The sequence below is a fragment of the Diadema setosum genome, chromosome 17, assembly GCF_964275005.1.
Source record: "Diadema setosum chromosome 17, eeDiaSeto1, whole genome shotgun sequence".
NCBI classification, from domain to species: domain Eukaryota; kingdom Metazoa; phylum Echinodermata; class Echinoidea; order Diadematoida; family Diadematidae; genus Diadema; species Diadema setosum.
Genome location: NC_092701.1, coordinates 11,343,588 through 11,361,687, shown reverse-complemented (window position 1 = coordinate 11,361,687; position 18,100 = coordinate 11,343,588). Strand labels below are relative to the sequence as shown.

General features: G+C 37.9%; 1 protein-coding gene across 1 annotated transcript in view; it reads right to left on the bottom strand.

Annotated features, from left to right (window-relative positions):
* Positions 1–18,100, bottom strand: part of LOC140241173 (FK506-binding protein 15-like) — a 138,244-nt gene that overhangs the window by 35,825 nt on the left and 84,319 nt on the right. The window contains 6 exon segments of the mRNA XM_072320932.1: positions 1,588–1,661; positions 3,007–3,060; positions 4,921–5,110; positions 10,552–10,665; positions 13,084–13,132; positions 14,190–14,314. Coding sequence (XP_072177033.1) covers positions 1,588–1,661; positions 3,007–3,060; positions 4,921–5,110; positions 10,552–10,665; positions 13,084–13,132; positions 14,190–14,314 — 606 coding nt within the window.

Here is an 18,100-nt window from a genome sequence, read left to right as displayed (position 1 = left end):
CAGTCATTGTAAGTATGGAACATCTCTCAACTCCGGACACTATGTTTAGGCCAGTACTGCAGCATGTGTGTGCCAAGCTTCTCCCATCTGATGCCAGCGATAGTGGCTACCACGGAAATGAGAGCCACATGTTCCATCTGAACACACCATGCCACTGGCTCTTTTTCTCCCAGGGCCCCCCTCCCAGGGCCCCCCTCCCCAGGGCCCCCCTCCCAGGGCCCCCCTCTCAGGGCTCCCTCCTATTCCTTCTCCAAGAAAGGAGAAAGCTCTGTGGAGCAAAGGTACAATGGATATGAAATGGGCATTTTGATCTACAATATTTATCTGTGTGTGTGAGAGTTAAAAAACTGGCTGCTCCATTGAAATGCCCCTCCATTTAAATTTGACAGGGTGTTGGCTGATGCAATGCAAGAGATTACTGATAAAATCTGTTGGAGAATGGCACGCTGTTCACCTTCATCCATTGCTTTCCATTGAGCCATCATGAAATTAAAATTATACATGCTGGAGTTTCTATTCTACAGGCAGTGATAACATGGCTCTTTCTATTTCTTCAAAGTGATGTTTAGAAAGTTCTGTGGATTAGACTTTAATGGACAAAATGCAATCTGAAATATATATATATCTTCTTTGAAATACAGATGTTTCTGAGATAAAACTTTTGAATAAACAATGAAATAACCTTTGAAATAAGAGATACAAGTTTTAGTTCACTGAGAGAAAATGATCTGCTATATAACATATATTGCATAAAGATGGCATATAAACATATTTTTACATATGTAGGTGTTTGATACAGTATCTTCTTTTGATGGAACTACACACAGCATGCAGCTCATCATGTTCATTTTTTATTTGCAGGAATGGTGGAAATATTTCTCCCAGCTGATATTAAGCGGGGGACTTACACACTCTGGGCAGGAAGACTACTGCAGAGATTATCGATGACAGGGTGTCACATTTTGACAATTAAATTGCCTGCTTGGTGTTCAACTTGAGACACTAGAGCATAAAGCTCCAAAGCTACATGTGTATGTCTGTTGTGATTGACCTGATGATCAATGAGTGTACTGTACATGAATACAATTGTATCTTTAAGAAAATGTGACTATTTGTATACATGTTTATTATTATGAATTTCTAGACTGAGACATGATACACAGATGAAGAAAATAATTTGTAGGAATTTGAGATGGAAGTGACCTGCCAAAATGTGATACTCAAGGGGGGGGGGGGGGGGGCAACAAAACATGTTGGTTCCATTCATGTTGATCACTAAACAAGCACATAGAAGTGATCCAAGTATGATTGGACATAAGGATGACATAATAGCTTCATGATGAATGGATGAATAGCAAAAGAAACTAGAACAAAGCTGCCATGTCATGACAGGGATTATGATTATTTAAAAATGGTCTAATAATTGGTAGCAGGTCATCTGACCAAAGTTGTAATGTGCCAAAACCATGGTCTAGTTTTTTTCGCTGGCCAAGGAAAAAGAGGTTCAACCTGGGTTGCAGGTGTATGCGTAGCCAACATCACTGACTGCAGATTCTCAGGAGGTTTTGGTAAGTTTAGACTACCCACAGGCACAGTCACCCTGGAGTGGGTATGATCAGAGAGCCAGGGCACTGCAATTCTCTGCACATCACAAAACATTTCTAAAAAAAAAATGAATAAGAATAAAAAGCCTTTTTACCTTTCCTGCTATGAACACCTGAAAAACTACAATTTGGGAAAATCAGTACTTTCAAGGAAACCTACTGTGGCTACAGTACTTTGAGTATAAAAAAAAGGGTACAAAATACTGAACAAAAACACAAACAGTTGGCATCTCTGTATTAGAAAGTGAAGGTATCGGAGACAGAGATACAAGGAGTAAGGGATTGAGGAGGGTGAAATGTATACAGACTTTTACTTTGAAGAGAGCATACATGTAAATAAGAAGAGTTTGTTCGCAAAAACCGATAAGTCCATATTTGTCAAATGGAGATATTTGTGATTAAAGGACAAGAAAAATAAAGAGAATAATACGAAAATTTTTGCTTCTTTTCATCATAACTTCAAAAATGTACCTTTATATGTAGTGACCAATATATCATTTAAAAGGTATTATTTTGTACTTTATGACAGAGACCGTACTTCAAAATCTTAAAAAATGGACTTATCGGTTTTTGCGAACAAACTCTTCATATGTTGAGCAGAAAACAGATATATAACATACACATGTTTACCATCAATTTGTAAAAGAGGATGTATCCATGCAAGATTTGCAATGTCTTTATGATGAACAGCTTGCTTGAAACTTATGAAGCTGTTTTCAAGCACATCAGTATTGAGGCAAATACAGGCTGTATGATTCCACAGAAAATGAGCATGAATCTACTGTGGTAGTGTTACTGCACATTGACTACACATGAATAAAAGCATTATTCAAATTTAAAATGTCATTTTTTGAATTTGAATTTGAATTTGAATTTGAATTTGAATCTAAATTAAGGAAAAGCCCAATAGAAAATGACTTATTTTGGGGGTTTGTTTGCTTTTGCTTTGTCATTTACATTTAAAACACTCAAGGTAGAATTAGAAAGGCACAATTGGTTCAGTTCATTCTATGGAATTTTATCCAAAGCAAGAAACGATTAAACAACCCTACAGATGAACTCTTGTGAGTGCGTCTATTGAAGTAAAATGAGGCAGCCAACCATATTTCAATTGCCCAGTAGACTCGGGTATATATTAGTAGAGTTTGATATAGAACATCACAGATGATATATGATTTACTATTAAAGAGAGCCTGTTTGTTGCTCCAAGGTCAAGCAGCCTAAAACTAATTTCTAATAGCATCACAATCCAATCATGGCTACATATTGTACAATTCGTATGTGTAAATGGACTAGACGGTAAATGTCTGTTGACAAATCTGGTATGGAGTCAGAGCCAGGTTTGAAGTGGGAATGGAAAAGATGTATATTCTGGAGAAAAGCATTGTGCCACTGTTTTTACCTGGTTCCTGGGGTTCTGCCTCTATATGCGGCACATCTACGCTCGGCATGCTGTCTACAAAAATCAAAACACAATGTCTTACGCTGACTGCAGTCATATGTCATGTCCGAGTAAGTTACAAGTGCCTGAAAGTTGCACAAAAGCCACTTTGGAATCCTATGGGAAACTCAGTATGGCATTTACTAATGGCTGTACTGTACTGCTGGTGCACATTGTATGGCAGTTCTTGACTCGCAAGAACCTTATGGACCCAGTATCTTGCAGTACATTGTATGAGTTTCTTCGGAGAAACAATCTGTAATGCTAGTTTATAATTATGCAAAGAATTGTGCTTCTACTTTAACAAAACAGCTACACTGTATATATAGTATTGTCTTTACATAATCATCCTGGTATTGATCAAAACACTCTATCTGTGAGAGGTACGTGTACAGTGTACCGAGTGTACGTACAGTGTTTATTTTATTCATACTACACTCACTTCTTTTCATACTTGTCCATTATTTGCCAGTTTTTTTTTACTGCTGCATTCTATTTCTTCACTATTTTTGATCTGCGAGGTTAATTTATCACAGTCTCCAGAGACTGATGGTCTATATAACAACAAAAAGTAAACCAGGGCAAAATTAAAGCTTGTGTAGCATATGGCGGAGGCTTACCCGCCCTAATGTTGCTAATACTCGCAGGCTTTGGAATAGCAAATTGTAAGAGGGACACAAAATGAGTGGATGACTACTGGGCATGAAGACTGGCCTACTGTAAAAATTGAAATTTTCATGCATCTTGTGTGACACGAAACTGGCATGAAGGATAAAAGACATAATTTGTTTTGCTTGTTGTCTGTAACACTATTCATATGTGACCCGCTGCAACAAAAGGATCCGAAAGTCGGGGGAGGACAATTTTCTGAAAATGCCATGATATTATTCCTGTACTCTTCTACTTTAATTTCATATATAGCACAATTCATAAAAGTACTCGGTTGCGGAGATATCGATGATTTTATCAGCGCATGTCAAGTGGAAGAGGAAATCAGAGTTACGAGAAAAACGCCTTGAAAGTTGACCTTCCGACGCTATCATGGTCATGGGGAGGCGAGACAGTTTTCACCGCTTGACAATAGAAGGCACCCTCCTAGCGCCCTCCGCCATGTTCAGTCAAGCTTAGCACCAGCGGTCTACACAAGACCAATCGGTAATCAGGATGCCACGCGCTGACCAATAAGATCACTCCCTCGTTGGTAGGGGCGGAGTCTATAGCTGCGGCGCTAAATCCAAATCTTCGGACACGTTTCTCTTACATTGAAAGTTGGAAAATCTTGGCTAAGAATAATGATAATTTCTTGCCTTTCCTTTGATCATTTAGCTTCGAAATTTCGGCAGATGATAGACAAAACATTAGACTACAAAATCAAGCCAAAAACAGAAATCCGATTGTTTTGACCAATTTTGATGATGTGACTTCAAACTCAATTTTCTCGGCTCGGCTGTCAGCAACTTTAGGATCCTTTTGTTGTAGCGGGTCACATATTTTGGTTCCACAGAATAAAAAAATCATGCAAAATCCATGTAATCTCACCGAGCAAAAAAAAAAAAACTACTTGTGTAAAAATTTCCATTTCTACAGTAAATTTTCCTTAACCCGTTAAGTGATACGAGTGCCAATTGGCACAGAAAACCCCACAGTGTTTAAAGTCCCTGGTACAGAAGTGATCACTGAGTATCTCTGAGATATAAAGTAGAAAAAGGTGACAGAAAAGAAGAAAGAAAGAGAGGGAGAGAGGGGATTCACTCTGTGTTTGTGTTTGAGAGTCTGTGTCTGTGTCTGTGTCTGTATTTGTGTTTGTGTGTGTGTATGAGTAAATGTCTGTGTGTGAGTAAAATTATTGAGTATTATAGGGTGGGGCTTATTTACCTCCAGGATCCCCCACCCTGGGCAGGGTGTTGGAGTGCATCCCGTGGCCCATGTCCTGGAAGTTGTTGGTGCCGGCGTGGTTGTTCTGCATCTTGCGGGGCACTTTCATGGCCTTCTTGGCGATCATGTTCTGGTGTCCTGGTGGCTGGGACGATGGCGGCAAACCAGTGTCTGAGGAAGCGCTTGCCTCCTGGGGAGTGTAAAAAGTGGGTGAAACAAGTGACTGGATCAATCTTCCATGACTAATTTCACTGTTTGAAAACAAACACCTTTTTACATACTATAAAGTGAAGAAAAATGTGAATTCACTGAACTTGAAGATTATTCAAATTCATGAAATTCTTCCGCCAAGTTGTTTTATTGCAACTGATTTTTAAACAATTTGCCCTACATTGACGTAAATATGCAGTGAATTGATCAGTGTTTTATTAGTAGCCATGACAAAAGAATGTATGCCCATGTTTTTGTTTGTTTGTCATACACTAAAAAACACTGATCAATTCAGTGCTTATTTCGGCGATGCAGGGCATTTTGTAAATCAGTTGCAATCAGAGACTATTTTACTAAATGGCCAAAATCATAATTAACATCTTTTATCAGTAGACAAAAACAAAACAACACAAAAATTGATATCTCTGTCTATAAAGCATTTGTAGGTTACATACACACTTATGTCTTTCTCAAAAGCCATATTCAATGACAATCAGCATATCATAAATACTAAAACAGTCAATGTTCGCGTAGCACAATGAGAAGTGTTTCATTGTATAAACCACACAGTATCATGACAAGACAAACAACATTAAAGGCAATCTGGAAAAGGAACATTAATCAATGGTATTAAAACAATAATAAAAAAAATGTGACATATCACTGAAGTATTACAGCAACACCTTAGGAGGTATATCACTTTCTATTTCACTCATAATCATATTTGACATCCACCTTGGTTCCAACATGCTAAAGGACAGAATGCAAAACCCATGCTCATTACAATGGCAAGTCTCTTGGACGGCGCCCTCAACTTGGCAATGCGGATAGTGGGATACTTGAGAGTGTTCTCCACGATGAGGTCGCCCATGCTCTTGACCGGCTTGACCGGCCGGTCCACCTTGGCCATGCCCAGGATGCTGTCCATCCGGTCAGCCATTGCCTCAACCTGCTTTACTGTGCTGTTGTTCCATCTCCGCGTCATCCCCGTGTGGATGCACGTCTCGGGGCGCGGCTCCGGGCGCACCCACTTCGCCGGCTCCGCCTCGACCTCTGGATCCCCCATCAGCTGACTGCGTCGGTTCCCCATGATGATGGGCAGCGCCCTCGTGTGGTGGGGTCTGTATGCGTCTCCGCCCCTCCTGGTGACTCTTGGCACACTCCAATGCATTAGACGTCCATCCTCAATTTCAGAGCTTGTCAGCTTTGTTGTTGATTATACAATAAATCCAGGTTCAGTCATCAGACATTTATCTGTAATATCAAATCTTTTGTTCTACCAAAAATCCTGGCTGACAAGTGATTCCCTTGTTTTGACCATGGACGTCAGTTTGCGAATGTATCTGCTCACACCAATGATTCATAACATGATGCCACTGACAGAATTTCAATACCCAATCAAATTTAAAACATTAAATCAAAGCAGCTCATATTGAAAGCAGTGAAAGCAGCTCTGTATTCACAAACGTCTTTAGATGAACGATGGAGAAGTCTGCTTAAAAGATCACGAAATAAAGAGAGATATGAAAAGCAAAGGCAAATTTTGTCACATGGCATGTACGCTGTGCTCCAGAGGGATCGATGTTGGCCATCAAATCGTCCGAACATCTATCGTGAAATGCACCATCGCGTCCCTTCCAAAGTTCAGTTGGCCTTATGGATGTCACCAGAGATGTTTCACGTGGCTCGCAGAGTGTGTGTCAGGTGAGCTGCGTGGCATTGCTACGGTAACAACGGTGCAGATCTCATCATCATCATCATCATCCAAACTAAATCTTTCACGTTTCACTCTCATCCTGTCATCAGGTGACTGGCGGTGCGGCACCCTTTCTCCCCCCCCAACACACGTCCCTCCGTCAGGCCAGAGGGGGGACAGCGTCAAAACCTGTCCTAGTCCAGCGCAAAAATGAAAATCACATGTCTGACGGCAATCCGTCCAACGATGGGCTCCAGGTAATGGTCATCTGTGTCAAAAAGTACTGATTGCATGCTGCCGGTGGCCACAATTTTGAGTATCCACTATCAAATCATAGGGTGTCCCCTCATTCTGCTTCTGTTCAGACAATCATTTGACAACTTTCCAGCAGAAACAATGAAACTGTGACAGAGCCCAGATCAAAACAGCACTCTGAATCCATTATACCATATTGTTGGCAAATTTTCAGCATGCCTAGAGCTCAATTTACTGCACCCAACACTCAGGACACACACACATGTCCAAGAAAAGTTGACTTAAAACATAACTCTGCTTCTCGACTGCGAACTAACAAAAAGGAGATAAGCTGCACTAGGTTGAGTGAAAACAGAATACACAAAATTTTCAAATTTGACACTGCTGATACGTAATCAAGCAATTGAGAGAATTTGGGCACTTTAAAGCAATGACTATGACTGTTATCTTTCATCAAAGCACATGAAATTACTGGATTGAGACAAATATGACTAACACCAGCTTTGAAACAAGCAAATAAATGCCAGTTAATTGACTTGTGGTTCATATTAAAGTCAAAGCTGGAAAGTTAATTCCTTCGGATATATCTTTGTAGCTGCCTCTTAACACTGAGGGCATGCAAAGTAACAGGCTTTAAGCCACATTCAGCCTTGTAGAGTCAACTTATCATGAGCCTGCAAAGATTTATCATCTTTTTTTTTTCTATGATTTAGGGGGTCTAGTTTAATTATAATCTATTCTCTGGCATCTGCTCTTAGCTGATTGGCCGCCTAACTACACTAGTATTTAGGCGATGCCATGCACTAATCTCCTTGCCATCTGGATTTCTGTGGAATTTAGGCGGAGGCCAAGCAAAGAGCATACTCCAGCCCCTTTCAAATCATTGATTCAAAAGCAACAATCAGAGTCAAGTGGGACAGCTTGGTCCCATATGTTCATTTCTATGCGAGTCTTTGAATGATTCCACAACCAACCTAATATACATTTTACATAAACACAGACAATGACTATTTAGTGTGCTCATTCCATAAGACTCAGAGTACTCACATTATGAATAATATAGTGATACAAAAAAAAAATGACATACAACTTCCCCCTGTAATAACAAATTCTATTATGATTAGGATTTAAGACAGGATGTCCTAACTTGTCATACTGGACAAACAAATATTTCCTATACACATCAAATGCATATATCAGTGAGAAGCTAAACTACAGATATTATCATGAAAGTTGAACTAAGTGTTTAGTTTCACATGGGGTCAACAAAAATGTATCAGAGTGATTCTCATAAAGTTGAAAAAAAAAAGCATGCATGCATTGAAAGCACTGGTTACTGCCACTATGTACAATACCATTATACACAACACACAAAAAGAAGCACAAAATTAATGTATGTGATGAAAAATAATAAGAAGGTAATTTCATGCTAACAATTTGCTTCATTCTGGTTTCTTTGCAGCTGCCATACATGACTTTCTTCCTCTTCTTCCAAGCACATGTATTATGCTACAATGTTTTTCTCCAATTTCACTCATTCATTTGCTGCTTATCTGTCTGCAAACACACGAACTTCAGAAAGGAAAGGATGTCTAATGTATTTGCTGATTAACGGGAGCTGAATTTGACGAACTTGCACATTCAGAGCAATGGGAACGGAATAACTGGTAAATAATTATACATTTCGACTCATTTCCTTGAGCATGGCTGGTCTTCAGTACGGCAAAGGATGAACGCAAACAAATACATTGTAGCGCCTTGTATTTTTATATCTCATATCATTCATGTGACTCAACACTACAAGGAAAGTCTACACACACATACACGTACTAGAGTACGGCACTAGTAATGCAGTGCCTGCTGAAATCCCCTACAAGGACTAGTCTTCGCAAGGCTCCCTAAATTTGGCACAACTAGTTTCAACGGCCCACAACTGGTCTATTTGAAGAGAGCCTGCAGCTAATCATGAACAATGGAGACATTAATTGATTTACACTTTCATAGGCACACACGCTTTCTCTCTCTCTCCCCCTCTCTCCCTCCCTCTCTCCCTTCTCTCTGTTTGCCAGCTTCACAATTACATGAAAATATAGGACACTTTTGTTTATTAAACATATATAATACGTGTACGTGTAAAATAATTGAAAGTATAAGCGTGAACACCTACATACATCTGATCTTTGCTGTACTCGAATGTCTGAAGATTTCCAAATTATCAATGCACATTACAGCCACTGATCTTCTTAACATTCCAAAAATTCCTCAATAAAAAGTGGTTTCAGTATTTAAGTTGTACATATTTTCATCTCAGCATATTACCAGTATATTGCTGCTTCACTGAAGAGCAAATGATTACACGTGAAATATTTGAAAAAAGTATATCTGCAAGTCAGAACAGCAGCACCCAACAAGAGCAAACCTTTTTGAAGCTAATTACTTTTTAAACAGATACCTAATTATCCACAACCTTTATAAATCATGATCACAACTTTTTTTTTTTTGCCTAATATAAGTTATCTTCTACTTCAGCATCCATTGGTAGCCTGAAAATACATTTCAATAAATGTGTGCTAGACTAACCCAAGAACTATCTGGTATCAACCCAAGAACTATCTGGTATTAACAATGATATCACAAAATTTCAAAAAGATTTTCAGAGTATAACAAAATATATTCTGGAGTCTAATTCTGATCATTTTCTCCTAATTTCCATCAAGATTTCAGTACTGACAGAGGCAAACTGATCACAAAATGCTGTTTTCTTTTCTTTTTTTTTAAGGGGGGGGGGGCAATTCCATAAACCGTAAACCACAAAACTTTCAAAACTCTTTTCTTTTCACAACCCAAAATCTTTAAAAAAGGCAATAATTTCCCATAGATTTATAGTCTTAGATATTGTGTGAGTCATGAGAGTGTGACCAGTACCGTAGTTACTTTGGAATTTGAATAAACTATGTCACAAGTACTATCCTTTATCACACTAAATTCCTTATAAAGCTAAAGGGCTAAACTAAAATACAACTTTTACAGGTACATTGTACATGAAGACTGCACTAAATCATTGATGCTGCCTTTCAAATCAATACATTTTGCATAAATATGCCACCAGCACAGAAGAATTAATCTAAAAAAAAAAAAAAGAAACCTCATGTACAGTGCCACAACCCATAACATACAGACATATAACTCTTACTTCAATCAACTGTACAGGAGTATGATATGAAAGAGGGCAAATTATGTAACCACTTGAATGCTGCCCTCTATGTACAGTATACAAACACGCATACACGGCCCAATGAGTGCTGACTTTGCTATTACTTACCACATGGTACACTGTATTTCCTATCATAACAACAGCTTAGGGTAAGCATGCACAAGGTGTAAAAGTAACATTCCATGCAAAGTTAATTCCTTGAATAGGAGCACTTTTGTGATAAGTGATTTAAAAGAGCTGAAAAATGTCTACTTACGTCTGCTTCTGAGTCCGTACTGTCGTGGGCAACGATGGCGCCAGACAGGGGCAGCATGGGCTGTCCCATTTTGGCCATGCGGGAAATCAACTTTGCTTTACTGGATGAGGGACTCTAAGAGGTGAGAAAGAAAAGCAAACACAAGAATTGAAGCAGCAGTGCGCGACAAGGGCCACAACACAAAACATCACGCACACCAGAACATCTTCGACATGACTCAAATCTTTCACTGGCCTCCAGCCAACTGCGAATTAAAAATACAATAAATCCCTCTCGACATTTTAACTGTAGACATAACAAAACAGCAATTCCAAAGTGTTATTGCAGTCAAGGTTGATGCAAGCAGAGCTGATGTTCAAAGAGTCCAAATATCACAAGCCCCATATAAAGAGAAGAAATGAGGAAGTCTAATATACACAATGGATTGAGTATTTTTTTAACTATTGGACACTCGAGATCTAAAATTTGTTAAGAACACTCATCCTGAATGCATCCCTACTTTACACAAACTAATCCATGCTACCCTCATTGGCCATGACGTCTGTTAAAAACAATCATGACTATTAAAACAGCAGGCACTCTCCACTACAGCTGTTTACTGCTATGTAAAGTTACTCTGTGAGATGCTATAAAAAAATAGAGGCAATATCAATTTTGGGAGTTTTGATGTTGTGTATTAAAGGAGAAGGCTAGTAACTGATCAGTGGGAATCAGTGGAAATGCTGGGAGATGATTGTTCCAATCCTTATGGGATTCATTCAAGAGTTCATTGTATATCTATTGTTGTGTGAAAATGATTTGCTTCAGAATGGTCTCATATTCAAGTAATGTGCAGATTAATGCTCCGTCACTGACCAGGGACGCTAACCTGGAAGCATTAAACTGCACATTACTTGAATATGAGACCATTCTGAAGCAAATCATTTTCACACAACAATAGATATACAATGAACTCTTGAATGAATCCCATAAGGATTGAAACAATCATCTCCCAGCATTTCCACTGATTCCCACTGATCAGTTACTAGCCTTCCCCTTTAAAGCCAGCTAGCTTACAGCATGCGATTAAACTATCAAAAACTATGACAGCGTGGACTTTGGAAATGTCTTGTTTTATCATGTAGAAAGAAACAGTTGCTACAAGACATATCACAACAAATTCAAGCCTCAAACAACCTTCACATTTGAAAGGTTATTTGGCCTGAGCAAGTCCACAGTTGTGGTTGGTGACAAAAGCTAGCTTGTCAAATTTAAAGGTTGGTTGAAGCTTAAATCTGTTGTGTTGCTCTGCTGCAATAGATTTAATTTCTATATACACATGTATTGATAAAATGTACATGCAAATATTTGAACAAATGTATGAATATGAATAAAAACGTATACAGTATATAGCATAGGATAACATAACCAATGACTTTTTTTTGTTGAGAAAATCGCCAAATTAGACAGAGCTCTATTTAAGTCAAAACAACAGCAATTTGTTGTGATATATCTTTCCCCGACTGATCACAGTTTTCTGTCTTAGTTGCTACAGGACACATCATGAGTATTGCCAAGGCACAAATGATCCACAGGGTCTCTGTTATTTCAGCAAAAATTCACCAATGTGCAAGTTAACCTTAGAAGAGTAAACTTGCACAATCAAAAATGTCACAGTTTCTTTTACTTGGACATGAAAGGAAAAGCTATGTCATTTTGAAATTTCAAATGTTCACAAGACAGTCAGAGTCTATCTGCTGCAATGTTATGAGAATTATATGGCAATGATGTCATCGCCTCAGAACTCTCTTCAGGGGCGGATCCAGGAATTCCGTAAAGGGGAGGCGCCTTTACTAAATTAAAGGGAGGCGCACGCCTCTCCCCCACTTTTCTTTTTATTTCTTTTGTTTTAACAAAAAATACAGAGGGGGCATGCGCCCGGAGCGCCCGTCTCTGGATCCACCACTGCTCTTAATGGCTGGTTTCTGTTTGCTTGACAAACCCTTTTTCTCAAACAAATCACCATAGTGAAGTTATCATGAGAACTCCACCATTATTTGTGAGCAGGTAAATGAGACTTGTGAGGTGACTGGACCTAATTTGCATACAGATTGTGCCCAACAGTACTCCTTTGTGAAGAAATGCCAAACTTGATGATTTCAAAACTTTCTTTATATTCGGTCATTTTGATATGAATTAAACTTCTAATAATTTCTGTTTGTTTGATTCCTTCCCATTTACTACTGTCAAATTAACCCTTTGTTTGCTTTGAGTGCCAATTCTGGTACAGAGAACCTCACAGCTTGTACACAGTGTCCAAAGGTCAGAGGTGAAACATTAAAGGGTTAAACATGGAGTGACTTTTCAAATGAACTTTGATCTGTGGAGGCACTTCCATCAGTTGGCTTTCCCTCCCTACTCCAGCCAATGTTCATCTCCACGTGGTATTTTGGAAAGGAGCAGTATGCACTAATTGCTGGATCAGAGAATCTCACAAGCTGACATATGGTTCTTAAATTTTAGCATTTCGATTGGGGGTATAACGATACTCACTGTTGATAGTTGTGACTCGGAGTTGTTGTTGTGCTTCATTCGACTCTCACTGCAAATAAAGACAAAACAGATAAGATTTCACGACAAACTATATCACAGATAGACAGAGAGAGAAAAAAAAATGAGAGCAGTTTGCAATGATTGAAAGTTGCTATGATTGCAGTTACCATGGTAATGATGCCAATTCTCACATCTGATTGGTTGCTGCATGGCTGCTGCCATAGAAAGTGCAATTATTGCAACCTGTAATTACTATAGAGAGCGATATGAAATGGTGCCCTGGTTGGCCGTAGAACAGAGAAAGAGAATCCTAATGTTTGTAGCTATAGTGCTTTGAATATTATGCTTATCTGCAGAAGTACTTTGCCTTGAAATCCTGAAGAGGACTGCTGAGCAATCTTCCTGGAAATGCATAGGAATGTACAGTAAGTGCTACATGGGTCTTTCATTGGACCTTACTGTTTCAACAGAACTATGTCAAAGACTGCTCAATAGCTATAGGCCAACAGAGTATATTCTTTGCGATTTCCAAAACAACAACAAAAAATAAGACATAAAATCCCCTCAAAGCATTTTACCTGCACAATAGACTATAGACCAAAATCCTTACATAGTCATTGCAAACTTTTTTTCAACATTAATCATGTATGTTTAAATACATATGTTTATACCAGCATACTATGTTTAAATGTTTTATATTTCATTGAATTGTTGTACATTTGTTGTATCTGCAAAATTCATGATATAGGAAATAAATTTTACATTTGATTTGGATTTAGTATTTACAAGGTCATTCTGAAATATCCCAAAAACATGGAAGTCCATTTTTGGACAGGATTCATGACTATGGTCCTTTGGCATATACAACATATTTCCAGAAAGACAGCTTGCAATCATAGCAAACACCATAGCAACAAGCACACATCAACAAAGCTTATTGGCTACTGCGACAGTAGTTGCTTGAATGGTACATTTGTTACAATCAGAGTACGTCTTTCATGCTGCGGGATACTAATTTGTGGCTAGAAAAATTTTCTTGAAACTGGGGTACATTGTGGTTACGTTGCTGTGGGCACAGTCAAAAATACAAAGCACTTGAGTCCTACTTGTCGCTTGAGACATCTTTTGACCGGTTGACCTTGGGCGATCCGACTCTCTCTTCTGACCGTGAGGCGTCTGTGGCATCGGAGGACAATGACCCACTCTCTTCTTTTTCTCTGGAGAATTTTAACTGGATGATTAGAAAAAAAGTAAGAAAGAGAAAGAGAATTCAATTACTATAACTTAAAAGAAACATACCAAAAAAGAAAGATATAGAAAGAAAAAAAGAAGAGGCACATGGTTGTATGAACACGAAGATTTAAATAGAAAGTAACAGATAATAAGGGGAAAATTGGCAGATTACAAAAAAAAAGAGAGAGATACAATGAAAGTAAAGTAAATATCAGAGACACATAGAAAGACAGAAAGATAGGGAGAAAAAGAGATACAAACAGCAAAAGAAATAGAGAACATGTATGTGGTTCACTGTTCAACTGGGATTCTCTTGACTTTGGAATACAGTGTAGATGTCATTGTATTTTGGAAAATGTATCAATTCCATTTGCAGGCATTCAAATTGTTGTATTATCCATTCATGCGTGACTGCAACATTACTTTTGCAGACAAAACAATCACAAAAGACATCCACTGAATACTGTTTATAAAATCTCAGCCACTATGATTATCAACAGATATTAAACCCTTTTAAATGCTAAGTATCATTTTGCTACAAATGTACAACACTGCATTATTGACACTTATCTTTTCTTTGTGTATGTGTGCATCATTTTGTATTTTGTCCACCATGAAGACGACCAAAGTGCAAGGGGCTAGACTCCCCTTTTCATAAAACCATTGTGTTTTGGAAACACATGATATGCAACATGTAGCTTTTGACTTTATTCATTCTAGGTTTTCTGATATCATCTGTTTACGTAATTGAGTGCCTGCAGGTGGCACAGAGTTGAATTAATGTTCATCTAGAATTCACAAATTGTCTTTTTGTCACCAAACCAAAGTTCAGGATACTCTCAGCATAGTAAACACACCAGCGAATGACAATATAGAGGTAGAAGTAACTTGCTACAATGATTTCTTTCTTCTTCTTTTTTTTTTTTTGGCATTACTTTAAAGTATACCACTATGAATTTATTGAATAATACGATGATACCTTTTCACCTATATGAAATATTCATATATGGACTAGTGTATGAAAAAAAAACCCACACCTGAATGGCAAAGGGAAAAAAGAAGAAGGAAAAAAAAAGAATGTGAGAGAAATAGTTAGATGGAGAGAAGGGAAGGGGGAAGGAATGCCCTAGGTGATATTGTAGCTACAAAAACTTGTTGCTCTTTGATGTACAATATCTGCTTAGACTGTGAAGCTTGTGACTGTGCTAAGAATTGACGGCCAGACACTGACGTCATTCTATCTCAGCGCAATTCCCCAGTGATGACCACACTTCCTCACCTCAACCATAGATGGGGGGGGGGGGGTGGGGAGAGGGAACTATGCATCACCCACAGGTAAGTCTTGTCCAATCCAGAGAGTGAAAAGCACTATAATGATATATGGACTACATCTACATTGTATGTGTACTCTAACTTCAGCGTTTGGTTTCTTACTGCATGTATTGGGGCTTTCGCTGCACGCCCGAGAGAAGGGCCCTAAGGCTTTTTGCATGCTTGCAAACTAACTACGGCCCTTCTGCTGGGCTGACGACGTTATGGTGAATCATACATGCACAGTACAAAGAAGTTTGGACCTTACCACTGGCTGGCATAAAACAACCAGGGTATGCTGTGTTGCACACATAGCACAGCACAATTTTCATATACAAGCTAGTATTGACAATACTACAACAACAGAAATTCACACTTTATAGTTCAGCTCAAACTAGCTTACACACTTCACAATTTCAGATACTAATTTTGTAACTGAATTTCATAGCTCTGAAGTAAAAAATCTATGCTTGAAAACTGGAATTGTTCCCTTCAAAATAGAACTGCAATACTTCTTTTTATCTTTTTGTCAGATATTCTAAAAGGACATACGTAGAGTGTCTATTAAACAATACCTACATTAAACTTCCACAATAGAATTGGACATTCAAACTGGACCCTATTATAAATAACCATCTTATAAAAAAAAAAAAACCAAAATTTACCAAAACTTTGTATAACTGAATAGACAAATGCATCTTAGTTTAATATCAAAGTCTATTTTTACATTATGAAAGTGATACGTGTGCTATTAAATGACAATTATGATATAGTAATACAGCATGCATGTATCATTTAAATTATTATGTAAACATTAGCTTGGACACACCATGAAACTGACCACAAACTTCTGATTAATGAACAAACATTATCTATACATACTCTGTGCTAAACTTCAATATACCTTGTATCACACTAGTATACTGAAAGCAAGTGACATCATATAACAGAAGTTAAATTGTAATCAGATTGTGTAATTGTGCACATGAAATATAATAATGTGCATGGTTACCCAATCATTACGGTCCCATTTTGTGTAAATTGGGGCTGCAACAAATTAAAGTTTGTCCACTACAAGAAGGAAGCACAAAAAAGGGGGGACAGAGAAAAGACTACTTATCATAACTTGTAGATGCAATTTAAAGGGTGTGTACAGTTCTGGTTGAGGTGAGGATTTAGCTTACAACGTTTTGCGAGATATTCAGAAACCACAGTGAGATGTCAAAGAGCATGCAATTCTAAGGGGTATCAAAAGTTTATTTGATGAAAATCAGTTTTGAAATGGCTGAGATATCCAAAAACAAGGTGAAACAAAGAGATCCCAATAAAAGGCGTGGCCTGTTGCCTTTTATTATTATCACTTTTTGGGATATCTCAGCCATTTGAAAACCAATTTTCATCAAATAAATGTTGAATCCTTCTTAGAATTACATGCTCTTTCATATATCATAAGAGGTTTCTCATTATTTCACTTAGGAATATTCAAAACATGAATCCCCATCTCAACCAGTACTGTACAGTCCCTTTAAAGGACAAGTTCACCTTCATTGACATAAGGATGAAGAGAATGCAGCAATATTAGTAGAACACATCAGTGACAGTTTGAGGAAAATTGGACAATCGATGCAAAAGTTATGAATTTTTAAAACTTTTGTGTTGGAACCGCTGGATGAGGAGACTACTAAGGCTTGTGATGTCATATGAGTACAACAGTATAAAGAAAATGTAAAGAAAATTCAACATATATACAATTCACTTTTTTCGCATAATAAAAGAGCACTTGACTTGCCTCTTTCTAACGGCAACGGGAATAATATTACCCATAACATATGTCAGTAACGAGTCAAGGGAAAGTGTACTTTTTTCAAAAGATGAAATTTTGTGAAATTCTCTTTATATTTTCCTTATATTGTTGTACGCATGTGACATCATACACTGCAGTAGTCTTCTCATCCAGCGGTGACTGCACAAAAACTTCAAAAATTCGTAACTTTTGAACGGATTGTCCGATTTTCCTCAAACTTTCAATGATGTGTTCTAATATTGCTACATTCTCTCAATCCTTAGGTGAATGAAGGTGAACTTGTCCTTTAAGATGATACAAACGTGACTTCCAAAGTCTCTTCTAGTTCTTCACAATGATGCAACGTTGATATGCCATCTTTAATTCTTCTGTGTACAGGAGATATTACAGCAATATAATACATGTACATATCTGAGAATAATTAAAGGTTCATCTCTTGCTCAAACTATTAAGAGATGAAATTTGCTTCTAGCAGCTTGACTTAATGGCATAGGGCCTACAATGTACTACAAATAAGACCAAATTCTGATTAAATACAGAAGTGTAGTTAGCTAATGTAGCAAAATTTCATCTGCCACCATAAGAATGAAGATGTTTGTTCATTTCTTCCTGGCATTGATGGAACATCAGCTTTAATCTGGAGAGCATTTCAGTTTCCTACTGCTAAAC